The sequence below is a fragment of the Accipiter gentilis genome, chromosome 12 (assembly GCF_929443795.1).
Source record: "Accipiter gentilis chromosome 12, bAccGen1.1, whole genome shotgun sequence".
Taxonomy (NCBI): Eukaryota; Metazoa; Chordata; class Aves; order Accipitriformes; family Accipitridae; genus Astur; species Astur gentilis.
The window spans coordinates 19,855,100-19,879,497 of NC_064891.1; the positions used below are offsets into that span (position 1 = coordinate 19,855,100).

A 24,398-nucleotide genomic window follows, 5' to 3' on the forward strand; every position below is an offset into this window, starting at 1 on the left:
GGCCGCGGGGAAGGCCGTTCCTTGCCGGAACGCAGGGGTGCCGGCTGCCGCGCCGGGTACCGCCGCCGAACCGTCAGCTGGGAAATTCCGTCCTCCAACAGACTGCGGTGGCAGGAATTACCGAGAAACAGACAGACCCAGAATACGAGGAAAGAGACCCGGGACTGCGCTCACCGGCGGTGGGGGGGAAAGATGGCGAGGAGCGCACCGCTGTTTGACGAAAATAGAAAGTTCTCCCAGAGCGTTGCTTTCCCAACAACGCCTGGGAAAAGATCTGGAGAAATTAAGTAAATTCACAGCAAAGGGCAACTAGGAGAGAGGACTTCAGCTTTGAGAAAGCAAAGCACCGGTGTTAAAAGTCACAGGCCTCGGGGGCACAGAGCTGTGCAGCTGCCCTTCTCCTCCCCGCATCGTTAGGCAGTTGCCTGGTGTTACTCGTCCCTTCTCTATACATAGCTTTAACGTTCATCAGTGATCATTTAATGCCATATGCTGCCGATCGTCATTATCTCCTTTTTCCATCCTGTGTCCTTGACTGACCTTGATGCACGAAGGGAAGGCGAAGGCGTAAGAGCTCAGAAGGCAGCGCGCGCACGCTGCAGACCAATGTCTCACCCCTGAGGGTGCAGGCACCGTTCAGGCAGCGAGCAATTCCGAAAGCGCACCCAGGGGAAGGCCAGCCTCTCCTCCTCCATGACAGAGGCACCTGCCCTGGGCAAGGCACTGCACACGCTCCCCCTCTACCGCCCTGAACAAACACCACAGAACTGGCACTATCCCCTCAGAGCTGCAAGAGAGAAAAGCAGCAGTGCCCCAGAAAACCTACATAATAGCCACTGAGGAAGGGATGGACTTATGAGCTGCAAGTCAGTTAAACAGTCTCCAAGATTCAAGATAGAGCTTTCACCCTCGCTTTCTGAAAATACAGAACACATCTGAACTTTGCATGCAGTAGCAAAAGCAAAGCAAGCCTCCTGGCAAGGAAAAAATAACAAAGACCCACACAGAATTTAGAGGTTGGCTACCTCCGATTTTTGTTGTCTCTGACAAAGCTCCATGTCAGCACTAGGCGAAGAAAAAAATTTAAGAAAAAAAAAAATCAATCCACAAAGGACTGAAGAACAACAGCAGCACCCAAGGCACTAGATCAAGCTTGCAAACAGATGTGTAACTTTAATTATGGCATCTTTAAGTCACTAGGTCAAGCTCTGAAAGTCTACCCAATCAAGACTGAGTCGAAAGCTGCTTCTTTGATGTGTCAAGTAACAAATGCACGTTTTGGCATTTGTACAGATTGGTTATTAGGTTTCCCATAAATCCCACTCTTGTATTTGCTTATAGCTTATTTTATAAATTTAACAATGAAAATGATAGGAGGGCAAGAGTACACTTCTGGAATATTTGCCAAACTGCCTCTGAACCGGTGTCACTTTGTAATATACCTTCCAGAATAACAAAGAGAGTTTTGAAATTCACATTGATAAACTATGAAACAGGAATGCCACAAAAAACCAATTTCAGGACCAGCAGAACAAATACAAGCAGCAAGAATAGTCTTCATAAGTTTCTTCCAGACCTTTTAATGTATTTCAGAATTCTGCACATGAAATGTATGAGCATATAAGTACTTAGATACTTTGTACTTCTGCTACGCTCATTTATTTGCAGGACAATTGGTGATCATGTTACTTCTTACTGAGCATACTGTCAACCTAAGAAAGAGAAGAAAAAATCTTAGCAACAAGAAAAACAGATGGTTAGAAACACCTCAAAGCATACTATATTTTTAGCTGGAGAGGAATATTTATGGGAAAATAATGACAGGACTACAGGTTTTTCAATAGCTAGTATAAGCAATTCTGTCATGTGGCATATTAATTGCTGAGGCCATAATCCCCAATAGACATTTTAGCTGGCAGAAACACAATTATGTTTTTTACATTGAAAAGGACAATGACCACATACAATCTGCACTATAATGCAAGTCTAGTGGCATTGACTTTTTAATCATTCTTATGTGCAAAATACAGGAGAAACCAAAGAGAGGCAAGATAAGCTATTTTTAGTGACCTTGATCTCCCTGCCACTAAAGCACTTACAAGGTATTCTCTTTGCGACCTAAATTTATTAGACACTGTAAGAGATGTGTTATTTTTCAAGTTTACATGTCCAAGACAGAAGGCTGCCAATGAAATTGCACACAAATGAATATAGAGATCAGTCAGGAATGAGTTAGAGTAATAGCAAAAGCAAAGATGTAAAGTATTAAGGGAAGAAGGCAAATCAGTCCAACATCTTGATTTCTAACAGAAGTCAAAGATCTGCAGAATTTGTGTTCAGCTCAAAAGCATCTGTATGTACATACTTACTATGAACATCCTGTACACTTATGTTGTTTCTCTTGTTTTCTTCTTTCGTATTCCATTATATCTTCATTATGCTGCTTGAAAAGCTATAAAATAGCAGTTTATGATAAACAGCTATACAATGCACAGCTGCAACCAGAGAACAAAAAGATTTCTACAGAATATGAAATTTCTATTATCAGAATGCAAACCAATACATAACTGGGACAATACAGAGTAAATTATCGGATGTCCAGTGAGGCGTTTTGTCCACACTTTTTTCATTTTCTGCTGGCCAAGGAGGGGGTGGTGGTATGTCCTACCATCAATCAATCCACCACCACTCCAAAAATGGGGGAAGCCCCAAAGGGAATCCACCCCACCCTGAAAAGTGTTGTCATCATGGGAGCACTCCTCGACCTGCACATTTCTTCATGAGAGCTACTACACTCTGCTTGCTTTATCAACATCAAGCATGTGAGTTCTCTGAAACAGGGAACATCTTACATCTGCATTTTGCTCAGGAAAAGGGGGTCTTAATCAATTGAGTACAGCTGAAAAACAAGAGGAGAATGCATCTGTAGTCTGATAAACACAACATTATTTAGGCATATCACTAGTGTTTGTTTGTGGTTTTGGCTTTAAGATCCATTGGGGAAAACATTAAAGCCTGAAAACAAGAGTCTTGAAGAATTAATTCTTCTGTTGTGGCTGTTTTAAATTTGCAACAGAGAGAAGCTTAATAAATTGTTCATTTTTATAAAGAAAAGTGCAAGATAGATTTGGGAAAACATGAGTAATCCACATATGCTTCAATCTCAACAGCTGCTTCATATGACCATCCATTACCCCAATCTGCGAAGTAGGTTGTAGTCATTGCCTTCAGATCACTATGGTTTGGGAATAGTTAAGTTCAACAAAACCAAATCAAAACACTTACAAGAGCCCACAAAGCAGCAGTGGTGCTAAAAGCCAGGCCAACTCCAAGCCAGTTTGGTTGGTCATAATTACGTCTTTTTGCAACAAATGCAGAACGAGTAAAAGCTAAAAAGGCAGAAGGTTACAAAAGTGTTAACGGTTTTCAGGTTTAGACTACCAAGTCAGTTACTGCCACTCATACAATCAGGAGGAAAAAAAAACCCAAAACCAAACCACAAGAACAAAACACCCAAACAGATCAAATTATCATGTATAAACGGTCCTCATAACACACTCCCAGATCTGAGGGAAAGGAGAAGAGGGGATGCAGCCCTGCCAACAGTTAAAAGCAGTGCCTTTCCCTGCCTCTTTCCCCGGCCACAAAACCCCATACCCTACCCCATTTTTTGCTTGCACCACTTCTTACTGTCCCCTGCAGAAAGCTCCCACGCCCCAGCACTGCCTTCCCGAGGGGGACCGGCACCACAGCTCCAGTGAGGAACGGCGGGTCCTCCCCCCGGCCTGGAAGCAGCACCAACTTAACGCCAAAAAAAACCCCAAAACCTAATTGGTTTGTATAAAAAAAATAACAAGAGGGACATTGCCACTGCAGCCTGTTTTAATTCCAGGCACAAAGCGAGGAACGCTCCAGCTAACGGGGACGACACCGGCCCCCCCCCCGCAGGCAGCCGAGCTCCCACGGCGCTCGGTCTAGCGGACGGGCCGCGGGGCACCGTCGCGCCCCTCCAACGCACAACGCTCTCGGGGCAAAGGACGACAGACTCCCACTCGCCTAAACCCCAACAGGCTCCCCGCCACCCCGAGTTCACGGCGAGCCAGGCCCCGCTCTGCCCCCACCGCCGTCTCACCGAGGCTCGGCGCTCCCGCCACCAACCGCAACCTCTCCCCCACCCTCAGCGCGGCCGCCATCTTGTCGGCTCGACCCGGCTCCGCCCACGGGGAGGGGGGGAGGAGCCTCCCCGCGCCCCGCCTCCCCCCCCTCCCGCTCCCCCCAGCGCCGCGAGCGGACGCGCTCCCCCGCACGAGGCCCGGCGGGCCGGCAGCCTGCTGCGCAACGCCCCGCCCCCCCCTGCCCCGCCCCGCCCTTAACTGCGCCTGCTGACGGTAGAGAGCAGCAGCCGGCGCGGGTTGACCTGCCCTCCCTGGAACCGGCTCCGCGAGACCAGAGCGACGCCTGCCCACCCCCCGCCCCTTTCTGCCGTACGCCCGCGCGCGCGGAGAAGGCCCTGCCCCACCCCCTTTACCCCCCTCAGGGCTAAATCCGTGGCGGCGCTGCGCGGGCGGCACCCTGCCGTACAAGCACGGGGTTACGGGCAGGGACACGCAGGGCCTGACTCAGCGGGCGGGGCGGGCCGGGCCCCGGTCCCGGCCCCGGCCCCGGCCCCATCCCCGGCTCGGCTGGGCTGGGCTGGGCTCGGCACGGCACGGCACGGCACACCTGGCGGAGGGGGGCGGGGACGGCGCGGGGTCGCGGCGCATGCGCGGCGCCCGCCGTGACCCGGCTGGGGAAGCCCTCGGCGGTGGCCATTTTGGCGGCGCTTCTCTCCGGCCTGCTCAGTTACCACGTGAGCCGCCGCCCGGGGCTCGGCTCGGCGCGGCGCGGGGCTTGCCCGGCGCGCAGACGGCGGCCGGGAGGGGCCGGGCCCTCGGCCGGCGAGAGCGCGGCCGTTTGAAGGAGGAAGGGAGGGAGGGAGGGAGGACCGGCGGGCGGTAGGGGGGGGGTGGGTGGGTGGTGAGGCGGCGGCAGCAGCAGCGGCGGCGGCAGCAGCCAGGCTCCGGCGGGGAGGCTCCCGGCAGCGGCGAGCGAGCAGCGGGGACGGGACGCAGCCCGCCCGTCCGCCTCCCCCCCCACCCGCCCACCTCCCTCCCTCCCTCCCCGGAGCCCCTTCGGCGGCGCCGGAGCCAGCGGCGGGAGCGGGAGCGGCGGGGAGGATGCCGTCGGTGAGCCTGCCGCCCAAGGAGAACGCGCTCTTCAAGCGCATCCTGGTGAGTGGCGGGGCGGGAGGCCCGGGGAGGTGGAAGGCGGCGGCTCCCCCACCCCCCGCTTTGCCCCGGCTCGTACCCCGGGCTGGCGGTGGAGCGGAGCCCCGGCGCCGCCCCGCGGGCCCGGCGCCACCGCCCCGGCCCTTGGCGGCGGCGGCCCGGCCGCCGGTTCCTTCCTGCCGGGGCAGGCCGGGCCGAGGGGAGCCTGTCACCCGCGGCCCGTCCCGCCCGGGCGTGGGGCCGGAGGAGCGCCGGGGTGCTGGGGGTGTGGGTGTGCAGCTGCCTCTCTCGCCCACCCGAGCCGCTGCCCGCCGGTGGGCAGAGCCGCGGGGCCGTGGCCGGGCCCGAGGGGCTGCCCCGTGCCCCAGCGCTGGCCGCGGCGAGGCACTGCCAGCGGCTCCGTGGAAATACACCCGTGGCCGCTTCACTCGTCGGGTTGCTGTCTGCGGCCGCTCTGCCCAGAGCTTTTCTTTTTTTTTTTGTTGCCTTTTTTTTTAATAACTCAGATCTTTGCCGTAGGCAGTGACCAGATTTGTTGGTCGGTGGGGAAGATGGCTTTCACAGGAGGAAGCGGAGAAGGATGAAGGTTTTGAAGTCTTTCCGAAGTTTGACTTACAGCTAACTCTTGTTGGAGTTTGACGATCGATTTTTCTGGGTGGCAGCCGGCGTGTGGATGAAAGAGCGCAGTGGAATTTAGGCAATAAACCTCGTTTTCAGAATGAGATTAAGATAGCGTGCAGTCCAAATACCACCAAAGCGTGCACAGTTCAGTTGCGTTTTAAGGAACTTGTTTCGGCTTTGATGCGGTGTTGCAGGAACCTTGTGTTCCTAAGGACTTGGGGTGAATTGAGGACTACAGAATTACGTTAGTGAGCAACTTCAGTGGATTTATTTAGAAGACTCTGTTATCTGGGTCAAGCACTACATTGCTTTCTCTCAAAAAAGTCAGTTTTGTATAAAAATCTTGTGTCTTGTTTCAAAGAGGCTTAGACTGCTCTCTTGGATCCTTGCAGAGATCAGAAGCAAGATGAGTACTGTGTTCATCTTGGAGTAACAGCACTCTTACAGCTCTGTAAACTTCTGCCACTTAGAGTGGGGGGGATGAGTGTAGCCTTCTGTCACTTCTCTTTTCAAAATATTTTGTGAAAATGAAATAAATCTGTAGAACTAGAAATCCCTGTGTATGGGCATCTCATCATGAAATGTGCAGCTTCGGCTGGGATTAAAAAGTAGATACAGTGAACTGTAAAGCTTACTCCTAGTTTGAAAGATTCAGTCTTCCTTGGGAGTTGGTATGGCCTTGTACCAAGTGTGTAATTTTTGGTATGTTATGAGCTGGGAAAGTAGTAGCCTTGTCGCTCACTCACCCATCTTCCTTTGCATTGAGGACGGCTTGTGTGGTTACAACGCAAAGTGAATCGAGGAGCCTGTCTGTGTTTAAAACTGTCTATTTTGGGGTTTTGTTGGTTTTATTTTTTTGTTTGGTTTGGTTGGTTTTTTTCCCCTGAGCTTGGTGCGTGGCTGGCTGAGTATTTCTGTGGAGGGCAGGAACCAAGGGAAAGAGTAAGAGTTTCTTTGGAGAAAAAGCTGGCTCAGTGCCTGTGAGTTGGATAAAGCTTTGCAATTTGGTTCAGGTCAGAAAAAAGAAGGGTGTGCTCCGGTCCAAGCAGATTTCTATAGACTGAAGGAATTTTAATTTTGTCCTTTTTTTTTTTTTAACTTTAATAAAAATACGAGACTTTTGGGTACTGGGTAGGCTAAAAGTTATTCTGGCATTTTGATGTTTTCCTGTATCTTGCAGGGATGAGCCTGTGACCGTGTAGTCTAGTGTTAAGACTGCCCTGTGATTAGGTGCCTTTGTAGCGCGTGGTGAACAGAAAAGGCTTGAAGCTGGTTTTCATCACACTGAAAATTTGGCTAATGAACTGCTTGTCTGCCTTGTTATGGATAATGGCCCTACTCTGTGAAGTTTTGATTAAGTGTTTGACTTGAATTAGTGAGGCGTCTCTTAGGAAGTCCCATTTATCAGTGCAAGTCCAAAGGAACATTACTTCCCTACTCCTGTGCCTTTACTCCACCTCTCTTCCTGCAGCCTCTCCTTGGTCTTCGCCCTCTTTTCAGGAGACTGTAACCCTTCATTATGCTGTATCCTCTGCCGCCTCTTCCTTTGGCCCATGAGTGGCTGAACAGCAGCAAGAGAAGCTTGAGTCTGCCTGGGCAGTGGGCTCCCTGACAGGCCCTCTGAGCCCCCGGCCAGCTAACAAGGTGGTCTGATTGTCTGGCCCTGGTGCGGCACATGCTGTCTCCTGGCCCGGGCAGACCCCGGAGTTGTTCCATTGAGCGTGCCTGGATGAGATTTTTTTTTTTTTCAGCAGATGCTTCGGGAAGCAGCCCAAGTGGTATTGAAAGGATGCATTACCCTTCAAATACATAATTATTGGTGCACAGGCTGTTCACAGAAATATAAAATCATTCACGTTCTGATTTTCATAGAGGTGGTAAACACAAGAGTTAAGTAGGTAGCAGCCTTGTATTTTTGTAAGTGAAGCATAAAATGAAAAAAAAGCAAACTGATTTTGTGTGTAGGTTCCTGAGGCCTCATTTCTTTGCTGTTTTTAAGAAGTATGCCTGTAACAAATGTTAAATGTTAAGGTCTACACCAAGCTGCCCAGCTTTCCATAGCGAAAGACAATAACTAGCTTTCAGAGTTTGGGGTTTTTTTGTTTGTTTTGTAGTAAACATCTTACATGATCAGTAAATTTCTTTCGTGTGTGGATTTGCTTGCAAACTAGCATTTCCACTTAACTGGCAAATTCTGAGTTCAGAAGCGTGTGCACTTTGCCTTTGCGTGTTGCAACACACTTAACCAGACTAACCTCTTCTAGTCACTTTACAGGTATGTGGAGGTTCTAATAGAAACATTTTTCCATTTGAAAGGCATTTTACAGTTTAGTGTTCCTGTAGTACAAAGGGAAAGCTATCTGCATGATTAGTTTGAATAAAAAAAAAAATAATCCACAGGATTATCGATCGCCATTCTGCTTAAACTTGCACTTCCATTAAAAAGCAAGTTTCTAGCTTATATTGTTTTTATAGTTTTAACTATTTGCTGTTAAGCCTGCAGGTAGATATTCCTGTTCTTCTGCTCAACGTTTCTGTGGAATTTAGAAGAAAAGTGGATTTCTACGTTTTTCCCTTTTTGTTTTTTGGTCCATTTGAACATTTAAAATTGAGTCCATGTAATTCTTTTGGACACACGTAATCTCTAGGCAGACCAGATATTACTCAAGAAGTATTCAGGTGGAGGCAGAGGGAAGGGTAGAATAGCAAACGCAGGAGTCAAAGGAATGGAGAAGTAGACTTTTTTGGTACCCAGAAGGCTGGATGCCCTATGAAGTAATGGAAAAAGCAGTTTACTCCATTTTTGCCCCTCCTTCTTACTAGCAAATATAAAATGAGTAGTTGTAGGAAGTAGGAATGAATTTTTTTAATTTTTTAATAAATATAACTGATGAACGTTCCTGGCATTTTGCCAAATTATTCAGCCACTATCTGATCAGGAACAATTCATCAAATATGTTCACTTTTATTTCACAAATCCCAAAGACAGTATTCAATTAACTTTTGTTTGGATGTAAAAGTTAAATATATTGAAAATGTATTGAAGAAATACTAAATACAAAGCTGCTGGAGGTGCCATATGTTACATGGAAGAGTTTTTCAGTTCCTTTAAGCATCAGAGGATAAACTTCTTGGAGTCATGATGTTCTGGCAGAGGAAGAGGATGGAAATACTTCTCGCCATAGCTAGTGGGCTTAGCCTTTAGCTGAATAGAGTTTGAGCAGGGAGAAGTCTCAAGTATTTAAGAAGTGAAACATCGTTGTATTTTATGATGCAAACAAACAATTCAAGTCAGGAACTAAGTGTGTTCAGGCCTTGTTTAAATAGTTTTACTGATTTGTAACTCTAGTACATACTGTAGAAGTAGCATACTGAAGCAGCAAGATGCCATGCTGGTCTGGGCTTGTGTGTATTACATTGTATGCAGATCAGAGTTTCTCAGTTTGTTCAGGACTGGTGATTATCGGTGGTCTTCATGATGTCTGGAGAACCATACATGTTCAATCTCTGTATCAGTTACCTTATGTGCTAGGCAGGCTTGCTTAGGCATGGCCAGAACCTGTGTCCCCTAGTGGGTTATTACAGTAACCAAGGTGCCTGCTGGAAGAGAGGGGGGTTTGAATTTCACCTTTAGTTAGCCGTTTCTATGGTGATGCTACCGTGCTTGATGGTGTTTATCTTTGAGCTGGTCGTCTTCTTTTCCATGCTGGCTTTGACAAGTGTTCTACTGAAAGATATAGGAACTTCCTAATGATAAGAAAGCCTATTGAACAGCGTCTCTGCAATGTCTGCTGTAAATATGCCAAGTCCTTCCTGCTGGGCCATCTTCCTATTTCTTCATTCCAGAATCTGCTCCCTGTCCCTCCGCTTTCAAACTAGACAGACCTGTGCTTCTCCTTCACTAACACTTTAACCAGCACCAGTCCTTTAAAAATAATGTTCTGTCTTGTAGAAGTTCAGGTGCTGACTTCAAGGTCGCTGAGGTGGCAGACTTGAAAATCTCTTCTTAAGTGATCTCGATTCAAGATTAAAGGCCAATTTCCAGAATTTCACTTTTATCAGTAACCAAATAAATTAGCACATTTTGCATGCAATCGTTGTTGCATTTGCATGACTGTACAGTAATCAAGTATGCTCACCACTGGAGTTTCACCACATACTATCTCATCTGAAACATTCAATTGCTAACAAGGCGGCTTTTCCAATGTCTTGGCTGTTGAGATGTCAGTTGCTTGTTTTTCCTTTGCCAAAAGGAATACCCTGCTTGGCTTTGCCGGAAGTAATAGCAAAAATTATGTCTTGGTTGAAACATTGGAATGGAAGTAAAGAACAGACGTGCTGCTTTAAGCAGACTCACTGTTCTTGTTTTTCAGAAATATTTCTCAAACTTGCTAAAGAAATTAATTACTGTTTGAGACTCCAGGATACCATTAAGGAATCACTTGAGCAATACTGCTGTTACTAAAGCCTGTTCACCAAATTAGGCCATTTGTTGTTATTGGGGCTGTCAGAAATTGTAGAAACAGGGTTCCCTGCTGTAAGTTTCTGAGGAGCAGCGTAATTTTGTTCCTTACCTGTTTCAGTTATGAAAATAAAAGACTTATTAATAGAAACACATCCTAATTTCTTCATGGTTGTAAGATCATACCCGGTCTTGTGTTGTTACAGCTACAGATACTCTTAGCTGAACCCAAAGTGTTTTTTGTAATGATCTGAAACTAATCTTACTTGGGGCAATGGACTTAATCCAGTTTATGTGGTACTAACCTTTATTTTGGTTAGAATTTGATCAAGTTGTGTTCATTCCTGTTTTTCAAAGGTTTTCTTAATGAGTTTTTGCTGATGGCACTTTCTGGGCAGCTCAAGTTTAAATCTCTTGTCCACAGCAGCACTGTGTCAATGCAACAAGAGTGGTGATAAGGAGTTATGTCCTTTCTGATTTTGCTGGTAGGGGATTTAGAGAAAATGAACAGTTATTCATTGCCACCCTTAAAACTGAGGTCAATGAGACTTGTTTCAAGGTTTTCTGTTTGCTTCTATGATACCACACAATCAAGTTAGCCTACCTTGTAATGTTGAAGAACAAACAACATTTCTTACCTTACTAGCCATGTTTAACTATTTCGCAATGGCTCAATGCTACGAGAGAACATCTCGTATATCTTGGAGCTAAGGGTGAAAAGTACTCTGGACGTAATACATGGGTAGAAAATGTCAGTAGCCTCATCGTGTGTCTTGGGCTATGTTGAGAGATACAGCTGAGTTGAAATGTTCATGTAAGTCCAGAGCAACCTGTTGTGTGGGCTCCTTTAGGCCTTTTCATGCCGTATCTTGGAGTTTGAACTGATTTACTTAGTTGTTTCAAATCATCATTCAAAACCAAATATATCCTGTGCATACCAGATCTTTTGTGAGGTCCAGTCGGTTTCCTGCGAAATTCAGAAGTGAAGCCTGAACATAGGGGTTCCAGGGTAATGGACAGAAGTCCGCTGATCTTAGTTGACATGGCCAAATTCATGGTAATTCTCCCCAAGATGGAGAGATCAAAGTAAGCAAGTTGTGGCCAATAGAACTGACGCTGAATAACAAATTTTTCAGAAAGAGTCTTGCTTTAGTGAGTGAGAATTTCTAGTTTTACTTCTAGAAGAGCTGTAAACTATGTCAGCAGCTGTTTCCAGCCAGATTTTGTCAAATACAGGAATGAGGCCAATTCAAAAGCATAGACATAGCACAGATATTTTTTTTTCCTGCCTCAGTATTAAATGAAAAGGTACACATATTTCTTATCTTTTTTCTAACTTATTTCAGTTTGAACTTGTTCTGTTCCTCTGGTTAAATTCTACCAAGCAACGCTAGTAATGAAGGTATTGGTCACTTCCAAAAAGTAAGGCAAACTGTGCAGGAGGATTTCTTTGTCTCTTCAATTAGGCAATTGCGGAAGCCATTCCTTACACAGAGGTTCTGTTCATTAACACCACAGAGCAATGGAAGAGGATGATTGTTTTTGAATTGACAGCAAAAAATCATGCAACTTTGCCCCAGAGTTTTTCAGCATTAACGTATCTGTAAGGTTTGTGTGGTTTTTTTCAGTCCTTGAGTTTAAACATCTTGTATTTGTTGTGAAACTGAATCAGCATGGTGGAAGCTTTTGCCTAGAGCTGTTGAGCTGTTTGATATGGTTAGTGCTCAAAAGACCCACTAATTCACGGTGAGTAGTTGCTCCTAATGCTTCCAGCTTTCAGAATCTTCTTTACTACATTTAGCTTGAATTAGTGCACCTTAGTGACTTGACCTGATCTAGTCTAGCTGTAGAGAGAGTAACTGTGCTGGAAAACAGCCTTGAGCTGTGCAGTGCCTGGACTTACCATCTTTTAAGTTGTTGCATCTGAACTGTGCTAAAGAAATAGATAGCAGAGTGTCTGAGTGGCAGACATGCATATCATGCATTGTAAGTGCACGCCTTCGCTAATGCTAAGGCCAAGTATGCTAACACTTTCTGCTGCCAAAGGTCTTAACAGCATTGTAGTTGCCAACATTGCTACGTGATGCCACAAGTGTACCTGTTCATGGCTGCTACGGGGAGAAACTGTGGAGTCTGCTAAGGAGCACGTTGCTGTAGTTGAAAGGATTTGTCCACCTTGGTTCTGCTCAAGCCTCACAAACCCTCAGGGAAGAGGATAGCAGAGTGTCGAATCCCTGAATTGTTCCTGCAGAGCAGCCCTGTTCTCCATCGTAATTTCTCCTGGGACTTTCAGATGCAAGTAAAAAATTTGCCTGTGCCCATGTGTAGATCAGTTGTCCTATCAGGTAACTCCTGTGTATGATGGGGCATAGTCTGCGATATATTGCCTCTTATGATGACACAGGCTACGTAACCTGCTGACAAAGAGAGGCTGAGTACAGTGGAGTAGCAATAAGAAATTAAGTTTGCATCTCTGCTTTCTCTTGGGGCTGAATCCAATTTTGGTACTCGTTTGGTGAAGAAAATCATATTCTTTGGCTAGTCCATCATAGCATTGACTAAATGAGGATGCTTGCTTTAATGGAGTTATCATCAGTGAGAAGTGATTTCCTGTGGGATTTTTGGTGGTGGTTTCAGGGGTTTTGTGGGTTTTGTTTTGGTTTGTGTTTTGTTTTTTGTTTTAGAGTATTTGAGTTTGCATTTGTTTTAATACAATTAATTGGCAGACATGGGAGTTTAAAACATTGATGTTAAGTTGGAGTTAAAAGTGTGACCTGGGAAAATAGGTAATCTTAGAAGAGAAAACAGTTAAAAGTTCTTCATATTGTTCTTTGCTAAATTCTGTCTTTTTAGTAGAAATTGCATGCTATTGTTAATGTTCAAAGGGCATAACAATTGGGAATGTGATCCCATCCCACACACCTGGGTCTGGTATATTGTTTTTACTGTCCCCCCACTCTTTCATATAACCAGCTGTGCTGCTCCAAGTAAGAATAAAAAGAAAGCAATCAATAACACCCCAGTGCTCCCATTTGTGAGCTTGGAGAGCAAATGGTACCTTCTTTGCTTTGGTACTTATTCTTGAGGAAAAACCTCTAGTTTTGCATGCTTCCAGGTAAGAAGACAAAAGGCAGCTTCTCCTGTATGTTGTTCTCCTATGACTATCTTCAGCTTGCTCATGAGACACTTTTGGGTTTGCTTCTCACCTGCTTAATCAGCTGCAAAATCTAGCCTGGATGGACTCGTATGAGACTTTTTTTTACTACTGCAAAGTGGTTTTAAAATGCTTTTGAATCAGCTAGATTGGACATACGCGTCGTCTTAAGTGCCCCTGCTAGAAAGGCAGTTTTCTGCTTTCTGTGTTGTGATCTAGGTGATTTTTTTGCTTGGGTTGAGTCATACCTAGTGGCAGTGTAAATTTACTGTGCTGTGAAGCTTCTAGTAAGACCTGTGGTAACTCCTGGCATTATACTGAGTTAAACTTGTTAGCTATAGATAGATGTTACTGAACATACAGGACACTTTAATCTGCAGTGTAGTGATTATAAAATGTCTTACAAATAGCAAATTTAAGTTGGGATGGCTATTAAATTATTTACTTTGGTTATTAAATGCTTGCAGGACATGAAGACTGCTTTGTGATAAAGAGGATTTGCACTTCTGGAAGTGCATATGTGCAAAATATTTCATGTGTAATGGCAGAATCTGGTCTGCCATGTGCTGTGTATTTGATGCTGAGATACATACCTGCATGTCAAAATGCTGCACTTGACTATTATCCCTGCATTTTAGTTGGAAACACATGTACTTGACAATTAAAATGTCTGTTTTGAGAGGGAAGGAATATGTCAGAGGCAAAACGTGCTGCCTGCTTACAGGTAGCAAAGAACCAGAGAGCCTACTTCTGTACATTACAGCTGTAAAATTTCTAAAATGCACTTATGAAAATGTATTTGCTTATACGATATATAAAGAAAACAATGCTGAATTAAGTTTGGACAAGAGTCATCTCTGTGCTATTGTCAGCAGACCTTAGGAGTCCAACTATAATCAGTAGCATGGCCCATGTGTATAACCTCATGCATAACCGGAGCAGTTGCTTTAGAATCCAAGTCAGTCTTATTTGCTAGCTGTAGGTTTGATAACAAGGTTTAGAAAGTAGATACACTAGGGAGGGAAAATTCAAAACTGGAAAACTGGGGTGAGGGGGGAACAAACTCCATGTAGCTGTTAGCTGTCAAGATGTAGGTAAGCTGTAAACAGTGAAGTCTTTTCACCTTTCTTTATGGCAGCCATTGAGGAAGAAATGCAGAAGAAATCATTCACACTTGGCATGCTGAGCCATGTGTATGTGTAAGACATTTGCTGGCCAAAGACTGATTCTGTACAGATGCCCTAGTACAGCTTAGGGATCCAAAGACCAGAACATGAGCCCTCCTTCCACCTTAGACTTGGGATTCTAGAGAATATGGGCTGCTTTGTTCATTACAATTTCACCGTCAGTCTCTGTCTTGTAATCACCATGCATTCAGATCCATTGAATAAATACTTGGTGGTATGGGAGTGGTGCAGATACAAATTCTCTCCTACCTGCTATGGTTTTGCATGGTTTTGAAGGAGTCATACTCTGTCTGCCTCATCTTATTAATTCTTTGTAGAATTGTATTAAAGCAGGTGCTATTTCCTTGATATAAATATAGAAAATGAGTTAAAGGTTATAAAAAGAATCTTTGTGTGTTTGGAGTAGGCTGTAATTCTGGCCACAGCATGTATGGAAAAGCCTGTTAGATATCTTAAAAGATCTAGTAACTTATTAAAGGAAAAGCTTTGAAGGGCAGCAAATGTGTAATAGAGGTTCTGTGCTGATGGGGAGTCAGATTCTTTTCTTTTAAGGCATTAGCCTTAACCTTACTACTTAGAAGTTTAGCTTTTATGTTTTCTCATTGCACGATGTCACAAGCTGTAGCTGGAACACTTGTCTGTCAAGCGCAGGCTCTGACTGCTGGCTTTGGAAACGTATATGTGCAGGAGTTTAGCTTAGAGGAGGCAACTGTGCTCTTTTAGCAGTCTCTGGAACAGAGATGTATGTTACTTCTGCAGAACAGCTGTCCCAAAGTAAGGGTTGGAGGTCTGGCAATGACTACTACAAGCTATTTATCTGGGAGGAAACAAACTACCCAGACAAAGACAATTTCTGCTTCTAGCAAGCCCGTATCTTTATGCCCCAAGAATACTTGAGATGTCACCATTCCTGCTTCTGTGATTTTTTATTTTTTTTAATTATTACTACTGGTTCTTTTTTTTCCTCTTGCTCAGAAACTACTGACTCCCTTAAGGATTTTCTCTCCCATGCTCTGTATTACTCACGCGCATCTTTCTACCAGCCATGGTGGCATATGCTGCATTCCTGACTTCCTTCTCTCTCTCGCATCTTTGGAGAAGGACATAGGTGTATGCATGGCTTCAAATAGTGGAGTCTCAGTGATGCTGTTGGACCCACTTTGATGAAATAATCTTCTTTTCTGAAGGACAAAACATGAACTCAATTTCATTTGTTCCCTTCCAGTGTCAAAACATACAATGTGTACATGGAATACATACATAGAATAAGAAAACTCAAAAAATGACACAATTTGAAATGTTTCCATTAACAGAATGAAATAGGCTTGACATATTAACCTGAAAGGTTGGAGAAGTTGTATATAGAAAATCAGTCCAACTTGTCTTGATCTAGAAACACCTGAAAATGGAGCCCTATGATACTTCACTGGGGGATATATGCAGCTATGGCTAGTTCCTCATTTGGTACTTCAGGTGATACAAGTACATGATCAGTTATGATAATTTATTGGTCCTATCCAGTGTTCTCTGGGTTGATGGGAACCTTTCTGTAGATGTAAGTGGATATAAATGCATAAATTTTTCCTCCCTGCAGCCTAAAGGGAGGTTTTATTACAATTCTCAGTGGGTTTACTCTGTTACACAAAGTACCTTGCATCTTAAGTTCTGTGTTACTCCAAGAAAAATCTATGTGCAAATATTTCCTGTCTCTAGCATATATACCATCTTGGCTGACTTTCCTTAAACCTCAAGGTGAAAGACTGGTTGTTAGAGTATGTAAAATGGAACTGTTCAGAGATAAGATTTCATGTTCATAGCCAGCATCTGAGCAGCTGTACTTAAAGGCAAATTGCGAAACCCCAAAGTACGCTTTCTGCTTGTGACAGTGCGTTAGTTACACTGGAGACATGTTCTTAAGTTCCTGTGGCTGCACCACTTCTGTGACAGGTTTTGCTGCTCTCACACCCACCTAGGTGGGAGCAAATGGCAGTTCTACTTTCAGGGAGGAGGCCTGGGCAGTAACTTACATGAGTGATGATTTCAATCAAAAAAAAAAAAAAAAAAAAAACTTGATCCTGTTGTGTTGTCACCTGTAAGCTCTCTGTCAGCTCTGACCAGTGGCTGATTAAAGTGACTCAGCCAGCTACTTGAAAGCAGGTAGTGACTAAAAGGTGTAAATAATAACCAGTCAAGTTTAATAAAAAAGAAAAAAAGACGCCTATACAGATTTCCTCTTACCTAACCCTTAATCTTCCTTTGCTAGGTGGTTGCCCTGCTAACTTTTCCTGTCCTTGGTGATGGAGTGAGTTGTCTTTTGGAGGTGTTCAAAGTCAAGGTTGGACAGGGCTTTGAGCAACCTGATGTGGTGAAAGCCATGGGGAGGGACATGGGACTAGATGATCTTTGAAGGTCCCTTCCAGTCCAAACCATTCTATCATTCTTTTGTTGACATGTTCCCCTCTGAGTCCATCCTGCTTTGGATGCTCTCTCTGAGCATCTTCCTTCTTCTCTTCCTCTTTCCATTCCCATGAGTCCCTTTCTCCAAAGGGTGGTGACAGGATAAGGGGGAGCAAGGTCCTTGGTTTGTGATGCCTCTTGGTCTTCAGCCTTGATATTTCAGCTGTATGACTTCAGTACCTAGAAAATAATACATCCACTTACTGGTGTACCAGTGTTGCAAAAGCAACATAAAGCAGAGAAGTTGAGGTAGATACACCATTATCTTTTTTAAGCATTTCCATAACATTTGTGTAACTTCTAAAGTTTTATTTTTAGAACTTTGCTTGATGGGAGGACCTGTTGGGCCTGCCCCAACTAACTTTTTGATGGGAGTGCTTAGAGGACAAATGGTGTCCATACGTGCTTATGAATGCTCTTGTGTAGTTAATTTGGAGCAGTGTGAGGAAAGGTGGAATCCTGAACAACAACTTATTTAGGAGGGCTTGAATGCTGTCGGCTGTACCCAGTTTTACACTCCTGTCAGCCATCCTGCCACCAGAACTGGTCAACTAGAGTTAGTGAGATCCTGTTATGAGCGACTTCCTAGTTACCATAGGATTTGGGTCTGTGCTCGAGCAATGTGTGTTTCTTTACTCTTATACTCAAGTCGCGTCATTGGTATTACAGTAAAATGAAACCTAAGAAATTCCTAGCGTTTACTTAAGTGATTTAAAGTGGATGAATTGGTGTTTACAACATGACGTCTTCCTCCTTTGGCTTCTATTTAAAGATGAGCATGGGGAGTGGATTGACAGAAGTAAAATGCTAAAACTGGTTTTAAAAGTTCATGGTGTGTGCCATTTTGCATTGCAGTCACCTTGCATAATGAAATGATACTCAAACACAAGGAAATTGTTAGATTTGGATTTAATAAAACTGTAGAGGAATGTTTTAATTTCCAGTATGGCAAGATAATGTTAGCACATACCAGTTTTGAAACTTTGGATGTATATGAGATATATGTGGTATTCAAACTGATCGCAAGACGTTGCTTTCAGAGATAGTTTAAGCCAAGTTCCAGTGATTTAATTTTCTTTCCTGCCTGTATGGTTGTTGGAGGTTGTCTCATCGTGTTTCTGTGAAAGAGAATTGAGCCAAAGTGAGTTGAATGCTTACCAAGATACGTTATGACATAAGTTTTGCCTTTATGTTGAAGGAAGGTTGAATCTCTGTAGGCACTTATGCTTCCTGTGGTATCTTATTTGAGAAATTGCTGTATGATAATGTGTCTTCAATTATACATTTATAAATTTATGTTCTTACTAACATACACTATTTTTTCTGGTGATGGAAAGAATTTTTAATCACAGGAAGCTCATTAAACAGGGTTCATTAAAATATTAGTACATTTTCTAAAAGCCCTTGCTGCACTGATGCTTAATTTCAAGGGTGCAGAAATAGTTTAACTCTAAATTTTTTGACTAAATGTACTCTGTTCTTCTTCAACAGAGGTGTTACGAACATAAGCAGTATAGAAATGGGCTGAAGTTCTGTAAACAGATCCTTTCTAACCCAAAGTTTGCAGAACATGGAGGTAAGTTTTCAAATGGCATGTGCTCTCTTTTCCCCCTATACTTTAGGATAGAGTAATAACTTGTAAGTTTGATATTTATAGCACTTTATTGTTAACCTTTTGCCCATAAAGCAGTAAGAGCGTTCAGAAACCTGCACCATGTTAAGCACTTACTGTTGGTAAGATTTGTAATTTTAAAGACGTGTCTTACCAGTAGTCACAGCTTGCCAGTCTTTATGCTGCAAGTCTAATATTCATTATAGCACGGTGCAAGTTTCTTAATACACATATTTATTGCTTAAATCACTTTTCAGGGGAAATTGTTATTCACTTGTGTAGAAGTGAAAGACAGAAGGAAGAGACTGAATATTGTTCAGCACTGTGGTCTGCTACTTCTTTTGAAGGAATAGTCTTATTGTAAAAGAAGATGATGTTTGTACCTTGCTGTATTTTCAGTCAGCTCTTAATACTGAATTGAGAGTTTCTTTCTGCTGTCCAGAAATGTGTTTGTTTTTAATTTGCCACTAGTTTGGCATGGGTGGATGCGTGGAAGTCTCAGTGTTTTGAATAAATACTTGCTCCTTTACTTAAAAAAAAAAAAAAAAAAAAAATCTCTCCAAAATGTTTGTAGAGCAGACAGTTTTTAGTGCCTTTAAAATAATAAAATGCTGCTTTACTTTTTGGTGGAACTAATGCATAGAGTTTATTGTCATGCATGATATACTTAAGTAAATAATCTGCCACTATAGTTTTCCATGTGAAAAAAGAATGCAAAATCTTGATGCTGATAAATGAGTCTAAATTTGCATTTATACTATATTTTGAGTTGCTATATTAAGCTTAAAAACCTATGAAAATGAATAACTGGTACTTATTTAATCTTAAATTTTTTTATTATTTTTTTAGAAACCTTGGCAATGAAAGGACTAACATTAAACTGTCTAGGGAAGAAAGAGGAAGCTTATGAACTTGTGCGTAGAGGCCTAAGGAATGACTTAAAGAGTCATGTCTGTATCCTTTTTGAAATAGGGCTTTTGCTTATGAATGAAAAAGGTTTATTTCTACAACTACTCAATTTATAGAATAGCAGCAAAAGCAAAAGCCATTAGACTTCAAACTGGAAGTTCAGAATTTTAAATTTTGTTTCTAATACATAAGAATATTTTGTCTAAGCTATCCAAAGGGCAGATGCTTTGCAGCTATCTTTGCAGTGACACTTAGCTCAAATATTATTCTGGCTTGCGTTTTATTTTTTTATCATCAAACTGCAATTCTAAATATATGCTGGGCTGAACTAGGCATTTAAGCATGTGATTTGCTTTAAAAACATTAGTAGTTGCCATTACATTGATAAGGACTTGTCATATACTTAGAATGCAGGAAGTGCAAGCACTTCAGTTGTCTAATATAAGCCCTTACTCAAAAATGTGTTTGAGTAAGCCTGATAGTCTTTTCAGAGATCCTATTATTTTATTTCCTCCCCTAGTACATGAAAAATGAAGTTCACAGCATGTTATATGCACCCTACGTATATAACCAGCAAAAAGTTCTCTGTCTTCAATTTGCAAGCAGTTTCTTTGTACAGCTGAGGAAAAGAGTTGTAATGATGGTAATAATGTTACTGTCTGTTTATAAAAGGACTTAAGAGCTTTTTACCAACTGTTCTGTCACTGCCATGTTTGATCTCTTTTCTTTGTGTTCAAATTCAGTAGAATCCTTAACAGAGTTTTCCAGGTTGGCATGTCTATGGCCTCCTTCAGAGGTCAGACAAGAAGTATGACGAAGCTATCAAATGCTATAGAAATGCACTGAAATGGGACAAAGACAATCTTCAAATCTTGAGAGATCTTTCTCTGCTACAGATTCAAATGAGGGATCTTGAAGGTTACAGGGTAAGTATACATACTGCATTTATTGTCAACTTCTAGGGAACTGCAGCAAAGGTGGCAAATTGTTTAATGACACTTAAATACATGGAGTTAGATGCAGTGTTAAAACTATGTATTACTCAATACTTTGTGAAGGTAAAAGCAGATGTGCTACTGAGCAATTTCTATGAAGTATACTGATTTAATAGCATATTAAATGATTCGCTTTCAGCTCAGTGCAGAATTGTTTGTTTGTTTTTAATGCTGTATAATCCAGCAATGGACAATGCCTGGTCTTTTTGTTGTTTTCTTGGAAGGATCCCTGCCTGCAGGTAAAAGGCATTGTGTTCAGAAAATGACTTGTTCAGGCAAAGGAGTTCCTATTTTTCAATAACTTTTTACCATATATCTCTCCTCCTTTAAATCAGTGGCCACCAGTTTTCTCTTGGCAGTTGGGTAGTGGTACAAAGCAAGCAGTATGCTGCATGAAACATAACATTTTGCTTCCCAACCAACCTGGGCATTAATGACCGCTCCTTTGGGTCCAAATATTTCCTTACATTTCCTCTGAGCTGAAAGATCGTGGATCAGAACTCTTGAATATTCCTCTTCTTTCTTGATTTAATACTCAAAATGTTTAGATTACTATCTTGTTTTCTTCTGTTTATTTTGTAGTAAAGCTTTATGCAGTTTGGTAACTTAGATTGGAATCCTCTTTCTGCCTGTTACTGTACACCCAGTTATTTGCTGCCTTGTGTCAGTTGTCTCTATTTGCCATGTAAGATGTTGTTTCACACTAATGAAACATTACGGGGTGGTAGTGTCATGGCTGTGATACTTCCATAAAGAAGAATACAAACTTGCTATTGTCTTCTTTACAAATGCTACTCCTAATGTAGTTAGATTTTCCCCCCCCCCCCGTCATCTTGAATTGCGAGCTGATGTCTAGCTCGCCAGTACCTTTATTTTTTAAAGTAACAGCTTCTGTTCAGTATACACACCGCAGAGATGTGTATGTGGTTCAGGGTAGGTCATAGTTGCTGCCCATGATCAATGTGTGGCTCACTTAGGGTTGGGTGGAACAATGACTATAGAAGACTTGTTTGTTTCTTGCTGAGCTATCCAGGGAAAGATGACAATGGTTACCCTAAGTATTTGTAATTCAAACAATAATTAATTGGGAAAAAAAAAAACCCACCCTTAGTTCCTCCTAAGTTACAGTTTTTGTGCCTGGAAACTTGTCCATGATTCAGCTGATGTAGACTGGTGTAATAAGGTATTCCTTTTCACTTGGAAAGAAAAATCTTTGAGATTTTTACTTGAGAGACCTTGGATAATATTTTATGTCAGGTTTTCATCTTTTCAAATTTTCCTTGCACCTTTAAAGTTGTGGTTGTTAAAACACATTAGTTGGTATCTTCATAGATTATTTCCTTTTCAAGTTAGGGTAATGTTAGTATGCTAAGAACAAGTTTTGTTCTCAGAGCTGTGTGGAACCATCAGCTAACATAGGTCTTCGGTGAACGTATTTCCAAGTTAGGACATTTCTTAATCACTGGTTTTTTTCATATTGGTAATCTGGAAATTTGACTTCTCTCTTGCTAAGACAAGATAGCCAAAACTTGGTATAGGTGCCAAAATTCATTTGCAGATGTGTGTTCTCTTGGCCTCTAGATAAAGGTGAATACAAATGTATAATTGCTAAACATACAAGGAACGCGTGGTTATAGAATGCATTAAGGATTAAATGTTAACATGCTTAGAAGCCAGTAATTCATGACTGATCATATGCTAGTTTCTAAAGAATGTGAATTTACTCTCAAAACTGGGAATAATGTTGTGGGGGTTTTTTTCCCTTCACTTTAACTTCCACATTCTTCTACTTTATAAAATTGAGTGATCTTCATTCTAGTCAAACTGCTATAACTAGTTTTAGTTCTTTGTTAACCTCTACTTCTGTCTGGGCTTTTTCAGTAGGTAGTAACTTCTTTCCTTTATTTTAAATTACGTGAAGATGCCTTTCAGGAGTCTGTAACAAAACAAGTAGCAAGTTTTCCCTCAGATTAAAACAGCATGATACCAAGCAAATCTGTTGCATCTTCCAGCTGTAATTATCTTCTTGCTGAAGAACAGGGATGCACTTGCATGACCTATTTTGCCTAACAACACTTGTAATTATTTAATACATATGTACTTCCAAGGTGAATTTGAAACACCAGTGTATAGTAAATGTTCTTGCAACTCAGACCAAAGTATCCGTAATTGCATTCTGTTCATAAGTGGTAAGACAGGAAAAGCACGTGTGTCATACTTAAAGTTAGTCTGACTCATCAGTATTCATTTGGACATGATGTGTTATTTTGTGGTTGTTTTTTTTATTCAGTCAAGACCATTGTAATGTTTCAACATTTATTCTTTCTTTTGGTTAAAAAAAACAAACAAACAACTTTGCATGTAGAAAACTGATTTTTAGTGGCATTCCTTAAATATTAGAATATTGAAGACAGAGTGTTGCCTAATGGATTCTACAGAGCATCAGAATAAAGTCAGGAAAATTAGTAGCTACTTTTTTGCAGGAAACAAGATACCAATTGCTTCAGCTCCGACCTGCACAGCGAGCATCATGGATTGGTTATGCTATTGCTTACCATCTGCTGGAAGACTATGAAATGGCAGCAAAAATTTTAGAGGAATTTAGGAAGACACAGCAGGTAAGAGGAAAACATGAAATTGCTGTATGGATTGCTGCTTAAGCCAAAAATAAAACACTGCTTGCTTTCGTGATGTGAAAACTTTATGCAGTTTCTTTAGTCAAATGAATTAAATCACAAATACTTTCTAGAAGGCTGAACTTTCTCATGTGTCTTGGTTTCCTATGTAGACATCACCTGATAAGGTGGACTATGAGTACAGTGAACTGCTGCTGTACCAAAATCAAGTCCTCCGGGAGGCAGGACTATATAAAGAAGCTTTGGAGCATCTTTGTACCTATGAAAAGCAGATCTGTGATAAACTGGCTGTAGAAGAAACAAAAGGTAACTACTTTTTTGAAGATACACTTAAACACATAGTATACAATGGAATGCCTGTACTGTCAGCTTTTCCCATCTTTTGGAACTTCATCTTTGATTTGTTTTTAGATTAATTTATTTAATTCTGCTGTGGTAGCAGACTACTTGTCTTCCAGCTGTTCGGTCCCTGTCATACTCTTCTCCCAGGTTGATAAGACATCAACAGAGTACAGACATACTGTTCTGAAACTTCCAAGCTAATGAGCATTTCACACAGATGATCCTGAATTGATGTCCTGAAATTCTGTTAGGGTAGTTGTACCCACACATGTGCTATAATAGCTTTGATGCTGGTCTTGACAGGGAGACCGCTTGCTGAAAGGGCAGAATCATCTTTGGCAAAGTAGAAGGCTTTTAATTATACTCAGTCACTCTTACAGTGTATAGAAATAGGCTCTTTAGCTGGGCAACCCAATGTAGGCTTCTGTTACTGTATTATTACAATCCTAGTGTATAATATTGTAACAGAGCAATATAATACTATATCTTATATTCCATAGCTAGAATTGTAGAGTGATAGAGGTTCGTTCTTACAGCTCTATTAACAGGTGCACTTTTTAAAAGCATGCTTTGTTCCTCTTCTGCTTGATGTTTGTACAGTCCTTCTGTGAAACTTGTAATCTATTGAAGGTATTGTTTGTTCATGGCCCACATTGGAATCTATTTGGATTGAAGCAAAGGGAAAAAAGCTTTTTACTCTATAATATTATTCATGTAGATGTGGTAGCTAGCTCCCTATTCTTGCTAACAGTAATT

The 24,398-nt window shown here is 42.3% G+C and overlaps 2 protein-coding genes across 3 annotated transcripts in view; one reads left to right on the plus strand and one right to left on the minus strand.

Moving 5' to 3' along the window:
• Window positions 1-1,560: 1,560 nt before the first annotated feature.
• NDUFC1 (NADH:ubiquinone oxidoreductase subunit C1) lies at window positions 1,561-4,259 on the minus strand. Its single transcript, XM_049815011.1, has 4 exons — window positions 4,133-4,259; window positions 3,286-3,389; window positions 2,366-2,452; window positions 1,561-1,712 (listed from the first exon to the last, which is right to left on the minus strand). Exons 1-3 carry the CDS (start codon window positions 4,191-4,193, stop codon window positions 2,369-2,371), a joined length of 249 nt encoding a protein of 82 aa, XP_049670968.1. The 5' UTR covers window positions 4,194-4,259; the 3' UTR covers window positions 1,561-1,712; window positions 2,366-2,368.
• A 456-nt stretch (window positions 4,260-4,715) lies between these two features.
• The window catches only part of NAA15 (N-alpha-acetyltransferase 15, NatA auxiliary subunit), a 41,415-nt gene continuing 21,732 nt past the window's right edge, over window positions 4,716-24,398 (plus strand). The window contains exons 1-6 of one of the 2 annotated variants that reach the window (XM_049814997.1): window positions 4,716-5,270; window positions 18,640-18,724; window positions 19,610-19,714; window positions 20,438-20,595; window positions 23,148-23,282; window positions 23,453-23,606. In XM_049814997.1, the coding sequence (XP_049670954.1) occupies window positions 5,217-5,270; window positions 18,640-18,724; window positions 19,610-19,714; window positions 20,438-20,595; window positions 23,148-23,282; window positions 23,453-23,606 (691 nt within the window). In that variant the 5' untranslated portion in view covers window positions 4,716-5,216. The remainder of the gene's footprint in view (window positions 5,271-18,639; window positions 18,725-19,609; window positions 19,715-20,437; window positions 20,596-23,147; window positions 23,283-23,452; window positions 23,607-24,398) is intronic. The other variant, XM_049814998.1, reaches the window with a different exon arrangement.

Bases quoted from the DNA above. Each gene is read 5' to 3' on its own strand.
- NDUFC1 (XM_049815011.1), bottom strand. From the start codon at position 4,193: ATGGCGGCCGCGCTGAGGGTGGGGGAGAGGTTGCGGTTGGTGGCGGGA. The intron at 3,390-4,132 runs GTGAGACGGCGG...CTGCCTTTTTAG, and splicing joins GGCGGGAGCGCCGAGCCTCG to CTTTTACTCGTTCTGCATTT. The intron at 2,453-3,285 runs GTAAGTGTTTTG...GCTATTTTATAG, and splicing joins CTGCTGCTTTGTGGGCTCTT to CTTTTCAAGCAGCATAATGA.